Here is a 22,788-nt window from a genome sequence, read left to right on the forward strand (position 1 = left end):
TTTTCCACCCCCTCACTTTAAATCTGGAGGTGTCTTCGGGTTTAAAATGAGTTTCTTGGAGGCAACATATAGATGGGTTTTGTTTTTTTATCCATTCTGATACCCTGTGTCTTTTGACAGGGGCATTTAGCCCATTAACATTCAGGGTAACTATTGAGAGATATGAATTTAGTGCCATTGTTTTGCCTGTAAGGTGACTGTTACTGTATATGGTCTCTGTTCCTTTCTGATCTACCACTTGTAGGTTCTCTCTTTGCTTAGAGGACCCCTTTCAAGATTTCCTGTAGAGCTGGTTTGGTGTTTGCAAATTCTTTCAGTTGTTGTTTGTCCTGAAAGCTTTTAATCTCTCCTTCTATTTTCAATGATAGCCTAGCTGGATATAGTATTCTGGGCTGCATGTTTTTCTCATTTAGTGCTCTGAAAATATCATGCCAGCGCTTTCTGGCCTGCCAGGTCTCTGTGGATAAGTCAGCTGCCAATCTAATATTTTTACCATTGTATGTTACAGACTTCTTTTCCCGGGCTGCTTTCAGGATTTTCTCTTTGTCACTGAGACTTGTAAATTTTACTATTAGGTGACGGGGTGTGGGCCTATTCTTATTGATTTTGAGGGGTGTTCTCTGAACCTCCTGAATTTTGATGCTCGTTCCCTTTGCCATATTGGGGAAATTCTCCCCAATAATTCTCTCTAGTATACCTTCTGCTCCCCTCTCTCTTTCTTCTTCTTCTGGAATCCCAATTATTCTAATGTTGTTTCATCTTATGGTGTCACTTATCTCTCGAATTCTCCCCTCGTGGTCCAGTATCTGTTTGTCCCTCTTTTGCTCAGCTTCTTTATTCTCTGTCATTTGGTCTTCTATATCACTAATTCTTTCTTCTGCCTCATTTATCCTAGCAGTGAGAGCCTCCATTTTTGATTGCACCTCATTAATAGCTTTTTTGATTTCAACTTGGTTAGATTTTAGTTCTTTTATTTCTCCAGAAAGGGCTTTTATATCTCTCGAGAGGGTTTCTCTAATATCTTCCATGCCTTTTTCGAGCCCGGCTAGAACCTTGAGAATTGTCATTCTGAAGTCTAGATCTAACATATTACCAATGTCTGTATTGATTAGGTCCCTAGCCTTCGGTACTGCCTCTTGTTCTTTTTTTTGTGTTGAATTTTTCCGTCTTGTCATTTTGTCCAGAGAAGAGTATATGAGGGGGCAAGTAAAATACTAAAAGGGTGGCAACAACCCCAGGAAAATATGCTTTAACCAAATTAGAAGAGATCCCAAATTGTGAGGGGGGAGAAAGGGGATAAAAAGAGGATCAAAAAGGAAGAAAGAAAAAAAAAAAAAAAAGAAAAAAGAAAGAAAAAAAAAAGAAAAGAATTAAAAAAAAAGAAAACACCTAAGAAAAATATAAAGAAGAAAAAATATATGTATTAGATAAACTAGTTAAAAAAGAAAAAGGTAACAGTTAAAAAAAGTTTACTCGAAGGCGAGAAAAAAAAACAAAAAATGAAAAAGAAAAAAATTAAATTAACTGCAAGACTAAAAAAAATCACAGGGCAAAAGCCATGAGTTCCGTGCTTTGCTTTCTCCTCCTCTAGAATTCTGCTGCTCTCCTTGGTATTGAAACCGCACTCCTTGGTAGGTGAACTTGGTCTCGGCTGGATTTTTTGTTGATCTTCTGGGGGAGGGGCCTGTTGTAGTGATTCTCAAGTGTCTTTGCCCCAGGCGGAATTGCACCGCCCTTACCTGGGGCCGGGGTGAGTAATCTGCTCGGGTTTGCTTTCAGGAGCTTTTGTTCCCTAAGCGCTTTCTGTAGAGTTCCGGAGGACGGGAATACAAATGGCGGCCTCCTGGTCTCCGGCCCGGAGGAGCCGAGAGCCCAGGGCCCCACTCCTCAGTGCGCGCTCAGACAACCGCGCCCAGTTACTCCCGTCTGCCTGACCTCCGGCCGCGCTCCGAGCTCACCGAGCCTGCGACCGGTTCAAGGTCACCCCGAGCTGCGAGCTTACTGTCGGCTCTGTCTCTGTAGCCGGCTTTCCCGTTCCAATACCCGCAAGCTCTGCGACACTCAGACACCCCCGATCCTTCTGTGACCCTGCGGGACCTGAGGCCACGCTGACCCCATGTGGGCTTTGCCCCGGGTAGCCTCTGGAGCGATGTCCCTCAGCGGAACAGACTTTTGAAAGTCCTGATTTTGTGCTCCGTTGCTCCGCCGCTTGCCGGGAGCCGGCCCCTCCCCCCGGGGTCTATCTTCCCGTCGCTTTGGATTCACTTCTCCACCGGTCCTACCTTTCAGAAAGTGGTTGTTTTCTGTTTCCAGAATTGCTGTTCTTCTTCTCTTCGATCTGCCGATGGATTTTCAGGTGTTTGCAATCTTTAGATAAGCTATCTAGCTGATCTCCGGCTAGCTGAAGTAGTCTCGGCCTGCTACTTCTCCGCCATCTTGACTCCTCCCCCTATTTTTTTAAAGATTTTTAAAAATTTATTTAACAGAGGGAGAGAGAGATCACAAGCAGGCAGAGCAGCAGGCGGGGGGGGGGGGGAAAGCAGGCTCCCTGCTGAGCAGAGAGCATGATATGGGGCTTGATCCCAGGACCCTGAGATCACGACCCGAGCCTAAGGCAGAGGTTTAACCCACTGAACCACCCAGGTGCCCCTAAATTATTTTTAAAAATAAGTAATTTCTTACCTACACTAAAATCGTTTGTAGAACATTGGGAAAATTTAATTTGCATAATACTAGGAAAACTTACTTAGCCTCTATAAATCTTTTTTTTTTTTTTTTGAGTTTTCTTTGAAGAGAGGTTAGGACATTTCACGTCACTAGATAATTTTAATAATTAAACTTAATATGATACATAAAATTTCTAGTAGAGTGTTTAACATACAATAGGCACTAGACAATTCGTAGTTTGCTTTTCTTTCCTTATGATTCACAGCAACATTTTTTATCGAAGCAAGTTCCCCAGGAAACTGATGTTTTAAAGTGGTAGGCAACAGATAAAAGAGATGCTGTGTTTGTGGTCATTGAGGAATTAAATATTTTCAAAGCTGAATTTAGTGCTGTGATCATAAATCTTTATTTGGAGTCAATAGTTATAATAATTGTTTTACAATTCAAAAGGGAACGACTACCATGCTTGCTGTGTATGAGAGAAATCAATAGGTACTTTAATATGCTTTTTGAGATTAATTCTCAACAATACTACAACATTTAACTTTAAAGTCTCATCAATGGGAAGTATTTTCAGTTTTAAATGTGAGTTTTCAGGTTATTATACAAAGAGTCAACAAATGTTTTTGTTTGGCTAGACTTACGACACTTTATTATGCCAAGTCTCAGTGAGGCGGCCACAGCTGGAGAAAAAGGAGAGTGGAACAGGAAAAAAGTGATCCGAGGGACGAGACTCCTGCTTTTGTTTTGTGAGTTAAGTGTCAATAACCATGGAATAGATGGGGTTATGAATAGGTGGTCTTTGGTCGGTAGGTGTTGGTCTTCTGTGATCGTGAATACATGGGCATATTAAAAATCTTCCTTAAGGGGGCACCTGGGTGGCTCAGTGGGTTAAGCCTCTGCCTTCGGCTCAGGTCATCATCCCAGGCTCCTGGGATCGAGCCCCACATGGGGCTCTCTGCTCTGCAGGGAGCCTGCTTCCTCCTCTCTCTCTGCCTGCCTCTCTGCCTACTTGTGATCTCTGTCAGATAAATAAAGAAAAAATCTTTAAAAAAAAAAAATCTTCCTTAAGGATGAATAATCCTTGTTGAACCGCTAAAATGTTTGGTTAATAAATAAAAGAAGGAATTCTTATATTTTACTTTATAGTAATTTAGAGTTCACCATCAGCTGGAGTTACCCTTCATTTTTTCCATTAAAAAAAGTAAATATGAAAACAGCATGGCTCCAGGAAGCTAGGTGCTTTGTAGTGGGCATATGGCTCCTGTTACCTCAAGTCGGCTTTCATTTCCTGTCACTACTGTTTTTACTTATCCCCGCAGGCTGCCACTGCCAAAGTGTGCCATGTTCTATCCGTCTCTGTACCCATATCCATAAGTTTGCATTTTCCATGTTACTCTTCGGCATTTGTTTTAAAATTAGACCAAGTGTAACACTCCATCACATCTTAGACCACGTGCCTCCGTAGAGCAGAACAGCTTAAAACCCCGTGGGGAATCTCTGGGTTCCCTGTGGCCGATTTAACTTGGTAAAGCCCAAGAGCATCCGAATTTCCATTACTTTATTGGTGTACCTCGTTAATGATATAGCTTAATTTGCATATCAGTAGTACCTTTTCACTGCAGGTGAGAAATTGAAATGTTCAAGGTCAATTAACTGCGAATGTTTCAAGTCGGGTAGTGCAGCTGTAACAGTGAGCGGTGCTGGGAAGAGGGAGTGGTCAGTGAGAGGTACCTCTTTCTCCTGATGAGAATTGATGATCCAATTTTAACTCACCAGAGTCCTGCTGATTCTTTTTTCCTCACTGTGCTCCTCTCATGTGTTCACTTTTTAAATACTGTTCTATCAAGGAGTGTCAAAATGCTAGAGAAAGATTATGAAATTCTATATTAAAAAGTGTACAGACTGGTGAAATTAACGAGAAAGATCAAGACCCGAAACAATCAGCGCTTTCCCAGAGGTATAAGCTGATAGAGATAAAATTCCTAATGTTGAAATGTCAGGTTGAGGTGATGGCCAGCTGGGGACACTTCATTCACTCTTTTACTACTTTTCTGTGTTTAAAAAAAATGATAAAAATACAAAGAGATATGCAGCTGTAGCAATAAAGGGACTGTGGATGCTTGGGTAGCATCAGACTTCAGGAAATTGTCAACTTCCGGACTTAGATAGATCCTGAGGACAAGTAGTAAGACGAGAGAGGACAGTGGAGGGAAATAATTACCCATTCGCCACTCCCATCCCGTGTCTGTACTTGAGAGACCTGGTTTTCCTTAAGTCAAGGGAGGAAAGTTGGCTCTACTGCCTGATAGCTAGATTCTAGGGTTCCCCTACCTCTCTCAGCTCCCTTTTTTCTACATCCATTGGGAAATACCAATTCTATTTATCTTAATGATATGAGAGGCACTACGGGTCCTGGTTAAGAGCTCCGTGCCTCTTGCTGCTCTGTGGACTACAGCAAGGTATTCAGACTCTCCCTATATGACTTGTCCTCTATTCAGTAGGCTGCTCTGAGAGTCGGATAACAAATCTTCACACTGTGCCTGATACAAAGCCCTCCCTTGCTCAGTAAATATTAAGTAAAGTAGAATAAGTAGAAAAGATAGGATGGAGTTTCATTACATCTGGAGAAGCGGAGCACAAAGGAAATTCGGCCTAGCTTTAAAAAGTAATGTTGTGGGAACAGGTCCCATGGAGGGTTCAGGAATTTCCTGGGCTATTTGTGGGAGGGTGCTATTTAAGATAGTCTTCAGATCATTCAAGAACAAATTCTCTTCCATGTAGATAACAGGCTACAAGAATAGGGGCTGCTCCTTGGGGACAGCAGAGCTGTGCTGGATAAATGACACCAAGACACCAAAAATGCAGCTGGAGCCCATGTGTACCAACAAGACCTCCTGCTCAAAATAGGAGAATATTCTCCTCTGACTTAAACATTATAGCTGGTATTGGTGACCAAGAGAACACCACCCATTCAGGCTACTGGACAAAACCACAGAGTCTTTAAGAGCAGCTACAGAGAAAATGAAAAGTAAACACAAACCAATAAAAATTATAGTATGTATAAATATTTTCGATCAAAGGGAGAGAGTGCATTGGAGAAAGAGCATTATACTTTTGATGTACCAAGTGGAAAGACACTTTTTGAACAATGACTTATTCCAAGAAGAAAGGTAATTTGAGGGAAAAAAGTATCTAGTTCTAAAGACAATGTAGTGAGTAACTTGGGAATCAGACCAAAATATTAGTATTATACCATCGAAAGAAGATATTGTTGTCATGTAATTCTTTTTTAAATGCTGTATTGACTCAGTTTTGAGGCTTTGACAAGAGGATGGTGAGTTCCCATTCGTGAGCAGCTGATTATTAGTTGCATATAATACCCAGAGCTCATCCGCACACGTGCCCTCCCTGATCCCCATCACCTGGTTACCCCATCCCCCCAACACACTCTTTTCTGTAACTCTCAGTTGTTTCCTGGAGTCCAGAGTGTCTCTCGGTTTGTCTCCCTCTCTCATCTCTTCTCATTCAGTTTTCCCTCCCTTCCCCTGTGATCCTCTGGACTATTCCTTATGTTCCACATTTGAGTGAAACCATACGATAACAGTCTTTCTCTGCTTGACTGACTTCACCGAGGTGATCTTCTACTTAAATATTAGACCTTATATCAGAGCCTTAAGGTGGGTGACAAAAGAATGGGGGAAAGAAAACATGTGCTCATATTCTTATTTGGGGTGTTATGTAATAGACGTTGCATCTTAATAGATACTGAATATTCAATAACTATGAATTTAAGAAGGTGTTAAACCCTATTTCACAATTTTTACAATGATTACATATTACTTATATAATTATCAATGTCAGTATTACTTAAAATAAATTCCCCAAATAAGGCATTATTGTATTAAACTGGAAATATGAAATATCTTAAGACATACAGTAGTCACATCTCTAATATTTCTGGTGTGCAGTCAATAAAAGAAAATGTGATAAGTTCTGCTGTACCTGTACCCTCTTGAACATACAGTAGATTCTTATTTTTCACTCTCGAGTGATCAAGCACTCCCGATTCTATGACCTTTTCCCTGATAGTCCCTCTCCCATCTCCCATCCCCCATCCACCAACCCCTTCCACGGACAGGATAGAACCAGTGTCATATCAGTGAATTGGCTGGGCTGGGTGTGCGGACTGATTTGTAGAGTTTGCCAATTTCTGTGGTTTAAATATTCCCACCATGGCTACATTTAACACAGTCAGCTTGCAAAATTTCTGAAAATTTAATTGCCTTTCATCCTCTGTTGCCAGCCAGGTCGAGCCTTCCGCTGGATAGAACTCTCCGCCATCATTTATTGTATTATTGTCCCCTGCACTTGTCTCACCATTAACATTTGTGCTTCACACATGCTTCTCAATGTCAGTTATTCCCACAGGACTGTAAGCACAGTGGGGGTAGGGACAGTTCCTTGACCATCTGTATTGTCAGGCTTAAAGCTGTACTTCTTTCTCCAGGAAGTCTGAACGTGATCAGATACAAAGGCAGTTTTCTAGTTCCAGCACAGTGTGAACCACGATTGAAAGTTAAATCATTACCTGATCATGTGTGGGCAGCAAACCTGCTAGTTCCAAGTGTAGACAGGAATGTCTACCTGTCAGATTAAGTACTTTAAACTTTCGATAAGATCCTTGGTTCTCCCCAGTGTCAGGGAGTTATAATACCTAGAAATGAACATAATTAACATAAGCTTCATCCTTTTATAGTAAATTCTTGTTTTTCTGTATTATTCTACAATTATGAGAAGTTTCATATTTTGGAAACTTAACTTTATTAAATTCCATCCAGAAGTACAGTCTTACTAGCATCTCTAGTCCACTCACAGATTTGTAATGAATCTTTTGCCCATTTTCTTCTGTTTCTGTTTGCATAAAAGGAGCTGGTGGCTGGTCTCCACTTGTGTCAAACAAATACCAGTGGTTGCAGATTGACCTTGGAGAGAGAATGGAGACCACCGCTGTGGCCACCCAGGGGGGATACGGGAGCTCCAACTGGGTGACCAGCTACCTCCTGATGTTCAGCGACAGTGGCAGGAACTGGAAACAGTATCGACAAGAAGACAGCATCTGGGTATGTTTCTTTGACAGAATATATATACACAGTCTCTCAGGGAAAGAGATAGAATCATCTCTGAATGTTGTTTACGAATTTCCTAAACTCAGTTGAGAAAAAGAATTTTTGGAATTACTTAGGAAACATTTTTCAAGAAAAAATAAGTTAATATTCATTTCATGGTATAACTTTTGAAAATTCTAAAGGTAAATTTATCTGAGAGACCTCAGAAACTGGAAAAAAATCTTATATGCCCATTATATAGTATGGAAATCTAAGAAATAAAATCCGTAGAAAATTTTTTAGGTTTTGTCCAATAACACAGTGGTTTTGCATGGTCTTCATTTAAATCTTGGTTAAAAGAATGTTTCCTTTTATTTACTCTGATGGTTCAGAAATTTCTGAACATCTCCGTCTCTCTCTCTCTCTCTTTCTCTAGTATATGGAGGTTTGTATCTATATTTGGAGTATTTTTATATGATATAAATGTACACATATATATGATTTATGTATAAACCATTCTCTATTCTTTTAAAAGTGTGTTAGTGTGTAAAATGCTGTATATTATGGGCAGGGGCATAGCTCCTGTAGGAGACTGACGAGGAGGACGTTTATCATAGAGAGGGGCGGTGTTTGCAGTTAGTTGATTGTTTATGAACACCTGGTGGGGGGATGAAGCTATAGGCAGTTTGCCTGGTGGTGAAGGAAGGATCTTTGCTGGTAGAACGGTATTGATTTGGATCTTATGTGGGCCAGGGACAACATACTGCAATCAAAGAGCTTTCTTTCTTTCTTTCTTTCTTTTTTTTTTTTTTCCTCTGGTTGAGCTGCTAGAACCAGAGAAAATGAGTAACTTAATGAAGCATCCTTCTTAGCACACAGATAATTTGGAAGCCTATTTGGGCACATAATGATAATTTTCTTTGATCAGTCAATTGCCTCTCTTTTGAAAGTTCCTAGAACTCCGTTGTACATTATCAATTCATGGAAGAAATGGACTGTGATTTACTCACCTTTGTATCTCTAAAGCACTTGGTGGCCATTGGATGCATGTTTATTGATGTAAATTGAATTGAAAAGAAGTAGCCCAGCTCTGTCTCCAGAGAGACCCTAACAGTCAGGCTGGAAGAAGTTGCCTATAAGCATTTTTGAGAAAAGCTGCCTTAAAATCCAAAGCAAGCTCAAGTGTACAAGAGCAAGAAAAACTGGATATTATGGTTGAGTTAATTTCATGAGAACCATTCAAACTAGGGATAAAATAAACAGTAATTATGAACCAATAACAATGAAAGCTTAATGAGGTATTTATTTTAACTAGGTGTTTGGATTATCTTTTACTCTCTAAATTGAGCATTGGGTTTTTAAACTAGATAAGTAGAGGCTAATTCATGGTAATATTTAGCCATGTTAAGTAAAAGGTACGTTTTTGATAATTCTTAAAATGATGGATCAACCATGAAAATTGTTTCTTTGTTCATTAGGCTTGGGGAAATCCAAACCTAGGCCACGCCATTTGCTTTTTTTTGGTTACTCTTATTAAATGTGAGGTTCTTGGATATTGGGGCACCTGGGTGACTCAGTCGGTTAAGTGTCAACTCTTGGTTTAGGCTCAGGTCATCATCTCATGGGTCATGAGATTGAGTCCCACATCACACTCTGTGCTTAGCTTGGAGTCTGCTTGAGAATCTCTCTCTTTGCCCCTCCCCCCACTAGTACACACACACAGAGACACACACACACACACACACACACACTCTCTCTCTCTCAAATAAACAAATGAAAAAAAAAAGATATGAGGTACTCAAGGTGAAATAGAGGCATAATAATATCCCTAGCTAATCCAAACTAATTGATATAAAGATAGCTGACATCTATCACAATTAATTGTCAAGGTAATGCTATTTTTTAGACTCTGCTATAATTTGTTGGTTACTCACTGTCTTCCTCTCTTGAGTGTGAACACCCTGAAAATAGAGGCTGTATCTTTCAACCTTTCATCTCAGCATCCCAAATCTTAAGAATTCCTGGCATTTTAAACCATAAGAGACTCTTAACTATAGGAATTAAACTGAGGGTTGCTGGAAGGGAGGTGGGTGGGGATGGGGTAACAGGGTGATGGGCATTAAGGAGGTCACTGGAAGTAATGTGTATTGGGTGTTTTATGCAGCTGATGGGTCACTAAATTCTAGCCTGGAAATTAATAATATACTATATGTCAACAAAATTGAATTTAAATTAACAAAAAACAAAAGAGTTCCTGTCATGCTGCAGGCAAATACTAAGTGTTTGTTGAATGACTGAATGAGGGAATGAATAAATGAATGAACGGAAACAATGTACTTTATTATAATGACTCCTTTCCCCCATGATCATCTCTGCCTTTTAGTGCATTTATGTTTACCAGTTTGATATATTTAGAGTTCGGATGGTACATTTCTCTCTCCCCTACAAATTTTGAACCTTTCTGTGGGAGAGGGTTTATCCTTTTCATCTTTGCATTTCCAGCATTGCATACCTAGTATGGTACATGGTTTTTGTTGAGTGTATTACAGAAAAAAATCAATGAATGAATAGATTTGAATACATCAATCTCCTAATCTGGGTCTAACTTTATAAAAATAATTTTGGGAGGTATTAAAAGACCTCATGCTAATGTCATCAAAGAGATAAAAGACATCAGAACAAACCAAAAGATGATTCAGAGAAGCATAAAAATATGGGATACAGACTTCTAGAGATTTGGAAATTGGTGGAATATACAGATCATTGTGACTGACTTTGTCAAAAAAGCTGGGTTCACATGGGTGTTGAATAAAGCGTGATAACTTAGATTCTGGAGGATTAAGGAAGCTATTCTATATAGCTAGAAAAGGCTGAACAAAAGCGTAGACATTGGAGATACCCAGAGATATAGTATCTCATGTAATAACCAGTGAGTCTACTGGTCAGAATGGACTGTCAAGTTTTGGAAGGTCTAAAGGAGACTTTTGATTATGGTAAAGAAAATTGATGGATACCTTTGAATGTCACGATCAAAATTAAGACTTGGTGCAACAGGTACCATGTGTACACATAAGATAGGAGAAGTTACGGTGTAGGCTCAACTCAGATCCCAGGCCACACACACATCTTCATGGTGCCTGTTCATCCCAGGTATGTTGCAAAATTCTGTTCTACTCCAGTGACTCAGGTGCTGCTCTAAGGGAAGCACCCTGTCTGTGAATCTACAATTGTCAAAGCAGGAGAAATGAAACATGGTGAGCTGTACCCAGTTCTTGACAGTTCATCTGGAATAACACAGATCAATTTGGGTTGTTTTTTTTTTTTTTAAGCCAAAGTACAATTTTTAATTGATACACATAGTAAGGAATTTAACCCTTTGTTGTATTTTGTAAATATATCATTCCCAGATTCTTTTTCTTTAGTTGGTATATTTTTACCCGTTTTTAAAAAGGTTCTCTGGGTTGTATACAGACCATGCACAACATGCCAGTTTTCTTTAAGAGCTTCACATTCTGCCCCAGATGATAGAAAGAAATCTATGAAAGAGAGTTAGGAAACACATAAGCCATTATACGAGTGTGCGATGGAAGGAGAAAGAAAAGACAATTGTGAATTTAGAAACTAAGAAAATAAAACCCATCAACTTGGATTGAAATGCTGCTGTGGGGATCCTCACTCTTCCTTCATGTGATCCTACCTTGAGCGCTGGGGAAAACAATGACTTCTGTATACTTGAAATAATTAATGAAATGCCCTGCTGCTTTTTACAAATAATCATTAAAAAGAAAGACAAAATATTTTATTTATTATCTGTACAGGTCACACACATATTTAATAGAACTGTAAACTTGACAGATATACGGCATTTTGTGAAATTACACATTAAAACATTTCTTTAGAAAAAATTTATAGTGCAAGCTCATAAATATAATTTATACAAAGTACTCTAGTAGATGGCATATAAATATTTCACAAAAAATTAGAAAATACAAGCCGCTAAAATTGTTCCTCTCAAATGGAAGATAAAATAAAATCCCTCAACATCTATGATCAAAAAGACTTTTCAGCCAGTTTATTGTAAGTGATTGAAAAAGTAAATGTAAGGTGTAATTTTCACTCACTTAAGAACAAGTGCTGAAATATCATGAAAGTAATATCTTAGAAACTATTTTAAATAGATCAACATGTGTCGGAACTTTATAGCTAAATTATCCAGATTATCTCTGATGCATGCCCAGGTTTCTTTTATACTGTAGACTACACAGAAAAGAACGGGATGGTACCAGTTTTATGAATTATTTAGGTAAACATGATTCTTCTACACAGAATAGTTTGCTTTTTGTCTTTTTTATGGATTTCATCCAAACAAAAAATCTTTAGCGTCTTTCTAAAGTTAGAGTAGTTTTATTTTATTATTTTCTTTTTATGAGACGTGTTTAATGTCATGATTCCCGGGTTTGGTCTGTGAAAAACCCAGGGCCCCTGTGACATAATAGTATATTCACAAAATATGCAGGCCACTATCACTGTGAGTGATTGAGTTGTCAACTCTCAAAGCCAGGCAGGGCAGAAAGACTACCTGCAAAGATTTTAACATATATATTTGTTTCTAATCAAATAAGTACGTGACCGGGTAGTTTAATAGAAAACCCAAGGAGGCAGGAATACAAGTGGGAGGCGTGTTGCAAGCTCAGCTGCAAGGTACAGCTTTTCTAGCTCTTTCCCCCGCTGAGCCCTTATTCTGGTGACTTAAGCCTGCAAAAATCATTTGTGGTGATACGGACTACAACGGTACTGGTGGCGTGTATGTCAACATGTCAGATCGTCAAGCTTGATAGATCGCAAGACTTCCTCAGTCCTTGGACAAGGCCTGGAGAATGCTTTAAGCTGCATGTGCCTTTCAAGCCGGCCTCTACTTCAATGCCAAAAAGACATTGTTAATGGAAGTTGTCTGTATCCTCAGGATACCTCCCGTTTGTTCTTCTGTTTAACTATGAGTTCTTCACCCTTTCGAAAATGATTAACCTGTTAGTGCATGACTAACGGTGGCCGCATTAGGGTTTTTAATGCGGCTTCAGTCGTGGATCAGAATGGTCAGTTTGCAAGCTACCTTTTCTATCGTGTCGTGTGGTTTCTTTTACCTCCTTCATCTTTGCTCATTCTATAATGTACTATGTCAGTCCCTTCTCATAAACTTCCTTAGACACACATAGATTGGGACTTTATAGCCATATGTGATATTTTATGTAATATACATATATATCTGAGAACCCCTATGAACTGCAGGCACACATATACAACGAGATAAGATAAATGGCACTGTTGTTTCGCATTCTTCAAAATGACCTCTCTTTGTGCAGGCAAAATAAAATTTATTTGAAGAAGGGATTAGAGTTAGCTAGAGATTGGAGGGCATGCTTATATTCAGGATCATTCTCAAATTGTCAACCAGGGAATAACATGTGTTAAATACACCTTCTAGTTGTATCACACCTTCTCCCATATGACCCTTCAATGAAAACATCACCCCCTTTTCTCCATTCCCTCTTGCCATTGCTGTGATGTAATATTGTAGATGTTCATTTTCTGGCTTCTCTAGTTTCCCAGTCTCAGGAGGCTACATTTGGAGTTCTTCTTTCTTGGAATAGTTCTGTCCCTTTGAAATGTTTCTTTGATTGTAAATACTTAGGCAACCAGGTCTTCTAGAAAACCAATGGATTAAGCTGTCTTTCCTAATGTGACTCTAAGTTTTGAACTTACAAGCATTTTTCAATCATTAACTAGAAAGGAAGAGATAAGATTTGGCTCTGGTACAATATAATCCTTAAAAATCTAAGAGGATTATTTTATTATTTAAAAAAATAATTCAATAATGTGCCTAACAATAAAATTAATTTTTTAAAATCAGTAATTTCTCTTTCTACATATAAATAACAATAGACAATATAAAAGGAATACATACTCCGCCTAAAATAGAACCAGAAATGAATACATGTCAAGGAAAAAAACCTAGAAGAAAATGTATGAGATACCTAAAAGTAATATTTAGAATATTACCGAAGGACATAAAAGAAGATGTGATTAAATGCAAAATCATATCTGTTTTGAAGTGGAAAACAGTGTCATAAAGCTACTCATTCTACCTAAAATAACTCATAAAAGTGAAATCATTCTGAATTTCACATGTAAAAAGTATATATGAGAAAATAGGTAAGTTAGCAAAAAATAACAGTGGTAAGAAGAACCTACATGTTAGGAAAATTTTAGAAGTCTATATTAATTAAAACAGGTTTATACTGGCACATTAAAGCGTAGGGAAAGAACAAAAGAGAAGATCCATTACTATGCCCAAATGCATTTAGGGATTTGCCCAAGATAGAGGTATGATTGAAAATATGTGAGGAAATTAATCAGTATAGAATGTAGTAAGCTGTAGTTTCTAAGAAAGCAAATAATATTTTTATATCCAAATAGATGCCAGATGAATTGAATATTTAAAAATGATACAAGCATAGAAAAAAAGTAATGAAAGAAAACACAAGGCAATGGATAGATAACACACATAATATTGGGAGGCACATGTCTTTCTATGCAAGAGAACCACATCCAGATGCCACAGAGGAAAAGATAAAAAATGAGATATTTAGAAAGATGCATAAAGAATAGCATAAACAACATTACAAGAAAGAGTATAAATTGGAAATTACTTTTAGCCTTATGATGGCGATGCTCACTTTGATTCACCAGCAGCAGTGGTCGTAGGTTAAGATTCATATTCAGATTGACAATGACCAAACAGACTTCATTCACCTGCAAGTTTACTTAGATTTAAAACGGAATAGAGACCAGCAACAGCATAATGGATGCTCGGTTATACTGAACAGCTTCTAAATATATCAACAACTTGACTAGGTCACAATGGCCAAGGCTGAGTGGGTGTGGCCACCACAGATCAGGAAAGCCATCAGTTTCAGGTGACCTTCAGCTTGGATGCCTTGTCAGTGATATAACTCCTCAGAGACACTTGTCAACCCCTTTTTGGGATGTACCCGCGTCTCATCACTCCCAGGTTACTCACTGATTACAGGTTATATCTGGGGCTCCCAAATTTTGCTGCTTATTTGAGTTCCAATGCCCAGGCAGCATCCTTGCTCACTGAATAAAGTTTAGAGATGGAAACCCAGGTATTGGGATTTAAAAAATAGTACCAAGTGATTCCAGTTTGCATCAAAGTGTGGGAACCATTGGATTACTCAATAAACGAACTTGACAACCAAGTATAGATTCTTAGTTGGGTACAAAGCAAAATCAGCAGGATGCCAGTTTATCTTAGATCCAGTAAACTCCTGTGCAAGAAGGATTTAGCTAAAAGATCAATGCTAGGTTAAAAAAAAAAAGTTATAAACCACAATTTAACTGTGCCCTTCTAATGAGAAAGACCTTCTAATATGTTAGCCACTAGCTATATAGGGCTATTTAAGTTTAAAACTCAACTAAAATGAAATAAAATAAAAATAAAGTTTCTCAGTTGCACTAGCCACATTTTAAGTGTTCAGTAGCTATATTAAGCCCAGTGGTTACTGTTTTAGTGCAATTACAGAATATTCCTGTTAGCACAGAAAATTCTATTAGCATAGGCACAAAACACTCTTTAGAATTACTAATAAAAAATAAAGCTTTATTTTTTACTTTTTATTTATTTTTAAAGATTTTTTTAAAGTAATTTCTACACCCAACATGGGGCTGAAACTTGTGACCCCAAGGTCAAGAGTTGCAACGCTGTATTGACTGAGCCAGTCAGGCGCCCCTGAAGCTTTATTTTTTTTTTTTTTTAAAAAGGAAGCAAAATATAAACAGGAAGTTCATAGAAAAGAAAAGATGATATGTAATATGCGAAAGTGTCTCCATCCTCATTCACGATTAAAGAAAAGCAAATGAAAACAGGTGTCAGGTAACATTTCTTAAAAGACTTAAACAAGTAAGAATGTTGAAACTACAGTGTTATTTAAGACATAATTTGGCAAATTGATATATAACAAAATAATGTCTTGTTTAACTTTAATAGTTATGCATTTAATGTGATGACTTTTCATAAAAAATGATTAACTACTACATCGAAACCATGGTATTATGGATTCTACTGTTCAGCACAAGAGGAAGCTAAAAATTAACTTTACAGAAAAGCATTTATTTATTTATTTTTTAAAAGATCTTATTTACTTATTTGAGAGAGAGAGAGGGAGAGAGAGAGAGAGAGAGAACAGAGGGAGAGTAGGAGGGAGAAGCAGACTCTCCACTGTGCAAAGAGCCTGACTTGAGGCTCAGTCCCAAGACCCTGAAATCATGATGGGAGCCAAAGGCAGATGCTTAACCCCCTGAGCCATCCAGGTGCCCATAAAAAAAATCATTTAAAAAGGAAGAAGAATGAATACTTATTATGGCCTAAATCTGTCTCTAGGTTTGTAAGTAATTTAAGTTAAAGTCCATAAATAAGGGAGGGATTATTTGCTTGAATAAAAACATATATGCTAGGCATTATTCTGTATGCTATATATATTTATCCAGTTAATCTTCCCAACCCAGTGAATTAGGAACTATGATAATGCCCAGTGTATAAAGAAAACGGGGTGTGGGGGGGGATATTTTCCCAAGGCCACAGCTCAGTGGGGCAAGCTTAAGTATGCCCGTGCTTTATGTTCAAATGCCATGTGTATGAAATCAACATTTTGAAAGTGATCCAAATAATTTAAGACAGAGAAAGTATTGCCATGGGGCCTGGGTAGAGAGGAACTCTCAAGCTCTGTTCATGGGAGAACAAATAGGTGAAAACTCTTCAGAAAGAAATGAACATTTTTAGTGCATTGAAGGAAGGGAGTCCAAAACAATGTTGCCTAATACGTTAAATCTACCCAAATAATCTGCACCAAAAAGGGACTCAGACTCTAGGGATTTCTCTCCTAACTTCACTTTCACTGTGCATTTGAAATGCATGCAAGGATATTCATTGTAACATTGTCTGTAGCAGCAAAATATTGATCTAACCCACCAGCCGTAGATCAATTGCTTAAGTAAATTACTGCACCTTCACGCAATGGAATAAGTTATGGCCATCAAAAGCAGATGATGCCGGGCGCCTGGGTGGCTCAGTCCTTAAGCACCTGCCTTCTGCTCAGAGGCTGGGATTGAACCTCTGCATCGGGCTCCCTGATCTGCGGGAAGCGTGCTTCTCCCTCTCCCACTGCCCCTGCTTGTATTCCCTCTCTCCCTATGACTCTCTCTGTCAAATACACAAAATCTTAAAAACCAAAACAAAAAAACAAGACAAAAGAAAAAAAAAAACAGGTGATGATGCAAGAATATACTAGCCATTTCTGGAGTGAATTCCAAAACTGAGGTAAAGTTTTGAAGTGAGCTGTTGTTTGCTACCAAAGTGTGAATCTTAAGGGCCGAAGAGGAAGAGATGGGGGCAGATGGATGGAAAATATGTTTATTTATTGAAAACACACGTAAATATTAGATTTATATGAGCTTTCAAATCAAGTAATCTGGAAGTGGAAGAAGTAATGATGGATGACAAATAGAGAATAGGTAGGAAATAATTCAATTATTAAATTTTTAAGAAAAATAGTTCCATAATATTGTGATATTTATTAATAGCATAAAGCCTGTGGGAATTATCGTTATTTTAGTAGTAGTTTAAAAAATATATTTATATAATGGTTGCATGGCACTCATTCGGGCATGTCATCTAATCTTTGATCATATTGTGACATTAAAAAATACCTTAGTTCTGATGCTAAACTCATCTCTGAGTCAGTGCCCAGTCAGAAAAACAGAAACTACTCCAGGCATTTGAAACTGCAAAGTCATCAGAGGAAATTGGTTACAGGGAATGGAAAAGCTGATCGGCCAACGTGAGGTGGTGAGATAGCGCAGAGTGTAGCGGCAGCAAGAAGACGTCGTTAATTCCAGGGGCTACAGGGAAAATGAGAAGATTGTGTTTCCAGAGCTTCGAGGCTGACATCGTCCAGTAGTGCTAGCACCATGGCAAGAGCTGCCCAGGAGAGGATTATGGAAACAGGGGTTGTCCTTTGGGAGCACAAGCTAAAAAACTCAGCTCTACCAAGAAGCTGCCCAGGCAGAGTGAGAGTGGGGAGAAATTTCCTGGCTCCTCCCTGCTCTTCACCTGCCCTCCCTCTCGGTGCTCAGCCGGAAGCTTGCTAAGCCAGGAGCCCAGGGTTCTCAGTCTACCTCACTCAACCCTTCTATGCCTCCAGACAGAGCAGGGAAAGGCTGATACATGGTTTTAAGTAACAAGCAAATGACTGGGACAGCCCTAAGGACAGCCCACCTCTATGAGCTTGTTTTTCTTTACTTCTAGAACAAGGGGGCAGGTAGAATGCTGGTACTTACTGAATAGTCTCTCATTCCCTTTCAGTTGCAAAACTAAATGCTTCCTTATCAACCCATAAAGAAAGTAGGTAAGTAATATTTTGATACTGAAGACATTGAGATTTAAGACAGTAGGTTCCCCCCTAAGTTCATGTTGACTAGTGCCACATTTAGAAGTTTTACATTTAGCTGTCCTCCTTCCTACGGATATTGGTAGGTGTGCAAATCAAGCAAAGAGCAGTATTGCAATATACCAAAAGAAGGGAACCCCTAGTAAACATTAAATCATTGGCTTAGTGTCATTTTTTACACATAATCTATTCTCAGGCAGTAGAATGATGCTAATAGCTTATGGACTTAATCCTTTGTTATTTCTCAAAATATGTGTTGTAGTTCAAAGTATAGATTTGCTTTCTATGTGGGAAAGAGAGCATTGCTCTGTTCCTCATCCAACATTTTGCAGATGAAGGTAGAGGACTATGTAGAAGGTATATGGGTGGATTCATATACATTTTTTGTTGCCTCTGGGGTAGGGTAATTGTCACACTTGGTCTACAAAAATCAGCATGCTGCTCTATTTTACTGTAATGTTTTCCTTGGCTGGTGACCTGAGGGCCTGTCCAACCCCAACCTGGTGCATTTCATTGACAGCTTCCTTGTGTACCACTGCTCCAAAGCCCCAGGCTTAGGCATCGCTCAGGACATTAACCAAGGTTCCTTGTGCTTTCACAGTTCTCTTCTGGGTATGCTATTCATTTATGTGCGGCATGCTTGCCAAGTATGCTTCAGTCCATCCCTTCCAACTCCACGCCTTCCAACCACTTACTTTCTGGTCCCTCCAGCCCCATCACTTCACCAGTATTCACTAACTCATCACCAGGGTCTTGTTTCCAGTGACATTTGCGATAGTGTTATTTCCAGGGAGTCCTTGTGGATTACTTTGCATGGTTTGTATAACCTTAATCGACTGAGTTTCAAACACATTCATGTATTTTTCATTCTCTTTCACTGTACTCACGTTTCCCTTTATTCCAAATTATACACTTGCCATAAATAAATACTCAAATGCTACTAGCTAAAATGCATACTATGTATACTGTCTTTATTAAAAAGTAAAACCATTTCTTAATTAAGGCTATGAATTTCTAGGAGATAGGAACACCATGCTTTTTGACTAATGTAGTTTAGAATAGATATTAATAATACCATAATAGTAAAAGGAGACACTTCCTATTGGAAGATTACTTACTTCCAATAGGATAATCTGGTGATGTGTCTGCTGGAGAACAAGGCAGAGGTCTGTGTATGTACTGAGAGGAGGCATCCGTGTGATATTTTGTATGCATATGTACAAGAAAAACTCTTGGTCGTAAGAACCAGGACTTGAACCAAATGGCTTTATCCATCCATATTCCCAAATGCCTTTACAAGTTATACCTCATTGTCTAAGATTTTCTTGGTATATATTTATCTGCATCTTTCTATTTTCAGAAATGCTCACAAAGAATAGTCCTTTGGTTGATTTAGAAGAGTCCTGCTTTAGAAAAGATTCAGGTGTAAGGACACTTGTGCAGAAGTAGCTGTGACCATGAACAGAGGAACAGAGGAAGCAAATACTCTACAGAGCTCTGTCTATAAATCAGAGAGATGCAGCTCAGCAGAAATCACATGTGATTTGTATTCTGCCAATGAAATTTTTATTTGGCTATGAACTCATATCTTCCATTCTGTATTTCTTATTGTTATTATTAATCTCTCATACCGAAAGGTTGTCTTCTCTTTGGAATCTTGAACATTTTAAGTACTTAATAATAGGGTTCTTTTTCAATAAGAGAGAGAAAAGAGAAAAATTGCTGGAGCAGTGCAAAGAGATCCTCAGGGAGCAATGGCTTTATTACAATATGTCAGAGTCATCATGAGTTGGGGGTGGGCTGGGGAATAACAGTTTCAAGAAAAAAAAAAAAAAACCTCGTATTTATTTTAGCAAGTTGCTGGAAAGTTGCAGAAAATTGTCCCAAGAGCTGCAAAGCTATTATGGTAATAGTGGTTCCATCTTTCTATTCTGAAATAGAAAGAGGTAAAAAAATTTTTTTCACTATGTCACTTTGGAAGTAGCTATTCTGCCCTTAGATTAGAATAAATACATGAATTAATTAAGCTCACAGTGGTGTTTATGCTCTCTTTAAAAATCCTGCATGTTGAAGATGACAAGTGAGTACTGAAACTTCTCTAAATTGGAAATTGTTCAGTCTAGTCCCCTTTTCCCATAAAATCAAACCCCTTGGATACATGTGTACACAAACATTGAATTTCCGTGATAATGACCAGGAAGGGAATCCCACATAGCTCTGAGAGCCCAGCTCAGGCTGGAGACCACAGATAGACCCCCTCCAGTTATGCATGTGCAGGAGCAGAGGGTGTACCTTCTTAGTTTTACCCAGGGTTGGACTCTGCAGGGCTGCTGTGGTGGACACCGGAACAAGCACACATGGGTTGGCAAGAGCACAGGGGGAGAAAGGTAGAGTTAGCACCATGAGGGGGAGGAAGTGAAGTCGGGTGGGGGGCACTGGTCAAAGATGGCATTGGGGTCCTCCAGAGAAATGGAACCAACAGGGTGTACATAGATTTATTTTAAGGAATTGGCTTATGTGATTGTGGAAGTTTGACAAGTCCAAAATCTGCAAGGTAGCTGGCAGTCTAGAGACCCACAGAAGAATTGCAGTTTGAGTTCAGAGAGGTCTACTGCCAGAATTCCCTCTTTCAGAGAAGTCAGGCATTTTTCTACTAGGGCCATCCACTGATTAGATGAGGCCCACCCATATTCTGGAGAGTACTGGGCTTTATTCAAAAGTTTGCAGATTTAAATGTTAATCTAATCTAAAAAATACCTTCACAGAGACATCTAGACTATTTTTTGACCAAATGTCTGAGTACTGTGACCTGGTCAAGTCGACACAAAATTAACCATCACAGAGACGGAAGGAATCGAAGGAACAGTGGGGTTATTGGGGCTGAAAAGCAAATAAGAATGGGGGGATAGAAATATCTGGTGGTCTAGGATCAAAGAGGTGAATCTAAGCACTTACCACTTTAAAGTTGGGGCAATCACAGGAAATGATTAAGGACCAAGATGTGGGCAGGGAAATGTTAAAAAGGGAACACGTGAAGATTATTTCCATCCACGATGTGTTACAGAGCACCAAACAGATATGGGAGCAGAGAGTTGCTGAGAGATTGCCACGAATATGAGATGACCTGTAGTTTGGGGAGCACCCAAGCTGCCGGGGGAGAATTTGCTATACTCCGCGGACATTCATAAAAAGGAGAAGAAATGTGTTTCCTCTCTTTTTTTCTTTTGTTGACTTATTTTCCTGAGGAAGAAGGAAAATCATATGAAATTGACAGGAGACTTAAAAAAATACTGACTCCATGGAAATATAGCATTTGGAAAAAGTGTGCAAACTTCATTTTAGGTCCCAAAGTAAGAATGTGGATGTTGTGGGACACGCCAGTCTCTTTTGGAAGCACCCTCATAGACACACCCAGAAAAAATGTTTTAACAGCTATCTAGGCATCCATGTCTTAGCCAAGCCAAGTTGACACATCAAATTAGCCATCACAGATGCCTTTTACTCTGCAACTTACCTCAGCTATTATAGGATCCTCTTAAATCTGAGCCCTAGTTTCTGGTCCTTAAACCACTCCACTTCACAGAAAGACATGGGAAATAAGAGAAAAGAATGCAAGAGGATCCTGAGTTTTGGAAGTGACTGTGGAAGGCATCCCAGAGGAGTTGACATATCCTGAGAGAGAATGAGATTAATGGGAACTCTTAATACCTTAATTCATTTTCCCACAATGTAGAGGTTAGATCATTTTCTTCCACTAGTCATCATTCTATTTATAATTTTCTTTTCCGTTAAAAATTTAAGTTGTAAAATTTCTTTTATCTTTTAAACTTTCTTTGGAGTTTGGAGTTGGCATGGTTTCACTTTCTGTCTTTTTCCATTTTGGAGTTTAGCTGAGTCAACTCCAAAATATGCCACCCTTCCTCTTACCGATTTTGTCTTATTACTGCCACTCTACCCTATACATTGCAGCCAGAGGTCACACTCTAATTACCCAGATGCTGTTTTATCATTCATATGAAATGCATCTATTAATCATGCTTTTCCTCCCAACGGAACCGGAGATTAACAGTAGAAATACCTTTTGAATGACTTCTGATACTCAACTTCTGATTTAGTAGTTAGGTGCACACACATCAGTTTCAATCACTACTGACTGATCTGAGTTGGTTCTGACTAGGACAATGGTCCTCATCTTTTCTCTAAATTGATTCATGGATGTGTAATATTCTGACTTCCCGTACTGTACTTGGGTTAATGATTTGTGAAGGATTTCTCTATGCATAAGTTTAGATTTAAAAAGATATGCTTAACATCTCTATAATGGTGTACATCTTGATGACCTCAGGGTGTGAAGTCCTTGACTATATTTGTCTGTCTGGTTTAATGGTACTTGCTCAAATACTAGACGTAGGGAGTCAGTTATGTAGTGAATGTTCGACATATTTTTTAAGAAAAATATTCTCTCAACTGAAACTCTCAGGTTCACTGCA

General features: G+C 38.7%; 1 protein-coding gene across 2 annotated transcripts in view; it reads left to right on the forward strand.

The window, feature by feature from the left end:
- CNTNAP4 (contactin associated protein family member 4) overlaps positions 1-22,788 on the forward strand; it is a 242,398-nt gene that overhangs the window by 72,538 nt on the left and 147,072 nt on the right. For both annotated transcript variants that reach the window (XM_059381303.1, XM_059381304.1), the window contains exon 3: positions 7,597-7,790. In XM_059381303.1, the coding sequence (XP_059237286.1) occupies positions 7,597-7,790 (194 nt within the window). The remainder of the gene's footprint in view (positions 1-7,596; positions 7,791-22,788) is intronic.

Source organism: Mustela nigripes, chromosome 17, assembly GCF_022355385.1.
Source record: "Mustela nigripes isolate SB6536 chromosome 17, MUSNIG.SB6536, whole genome shotgun sequence".
Lineage (NCBI taxonomy): Eukaryota > Metazoa > Chordata > Mammalia > Carnivora > Mustelidae > Mustela > Mustela nigripes.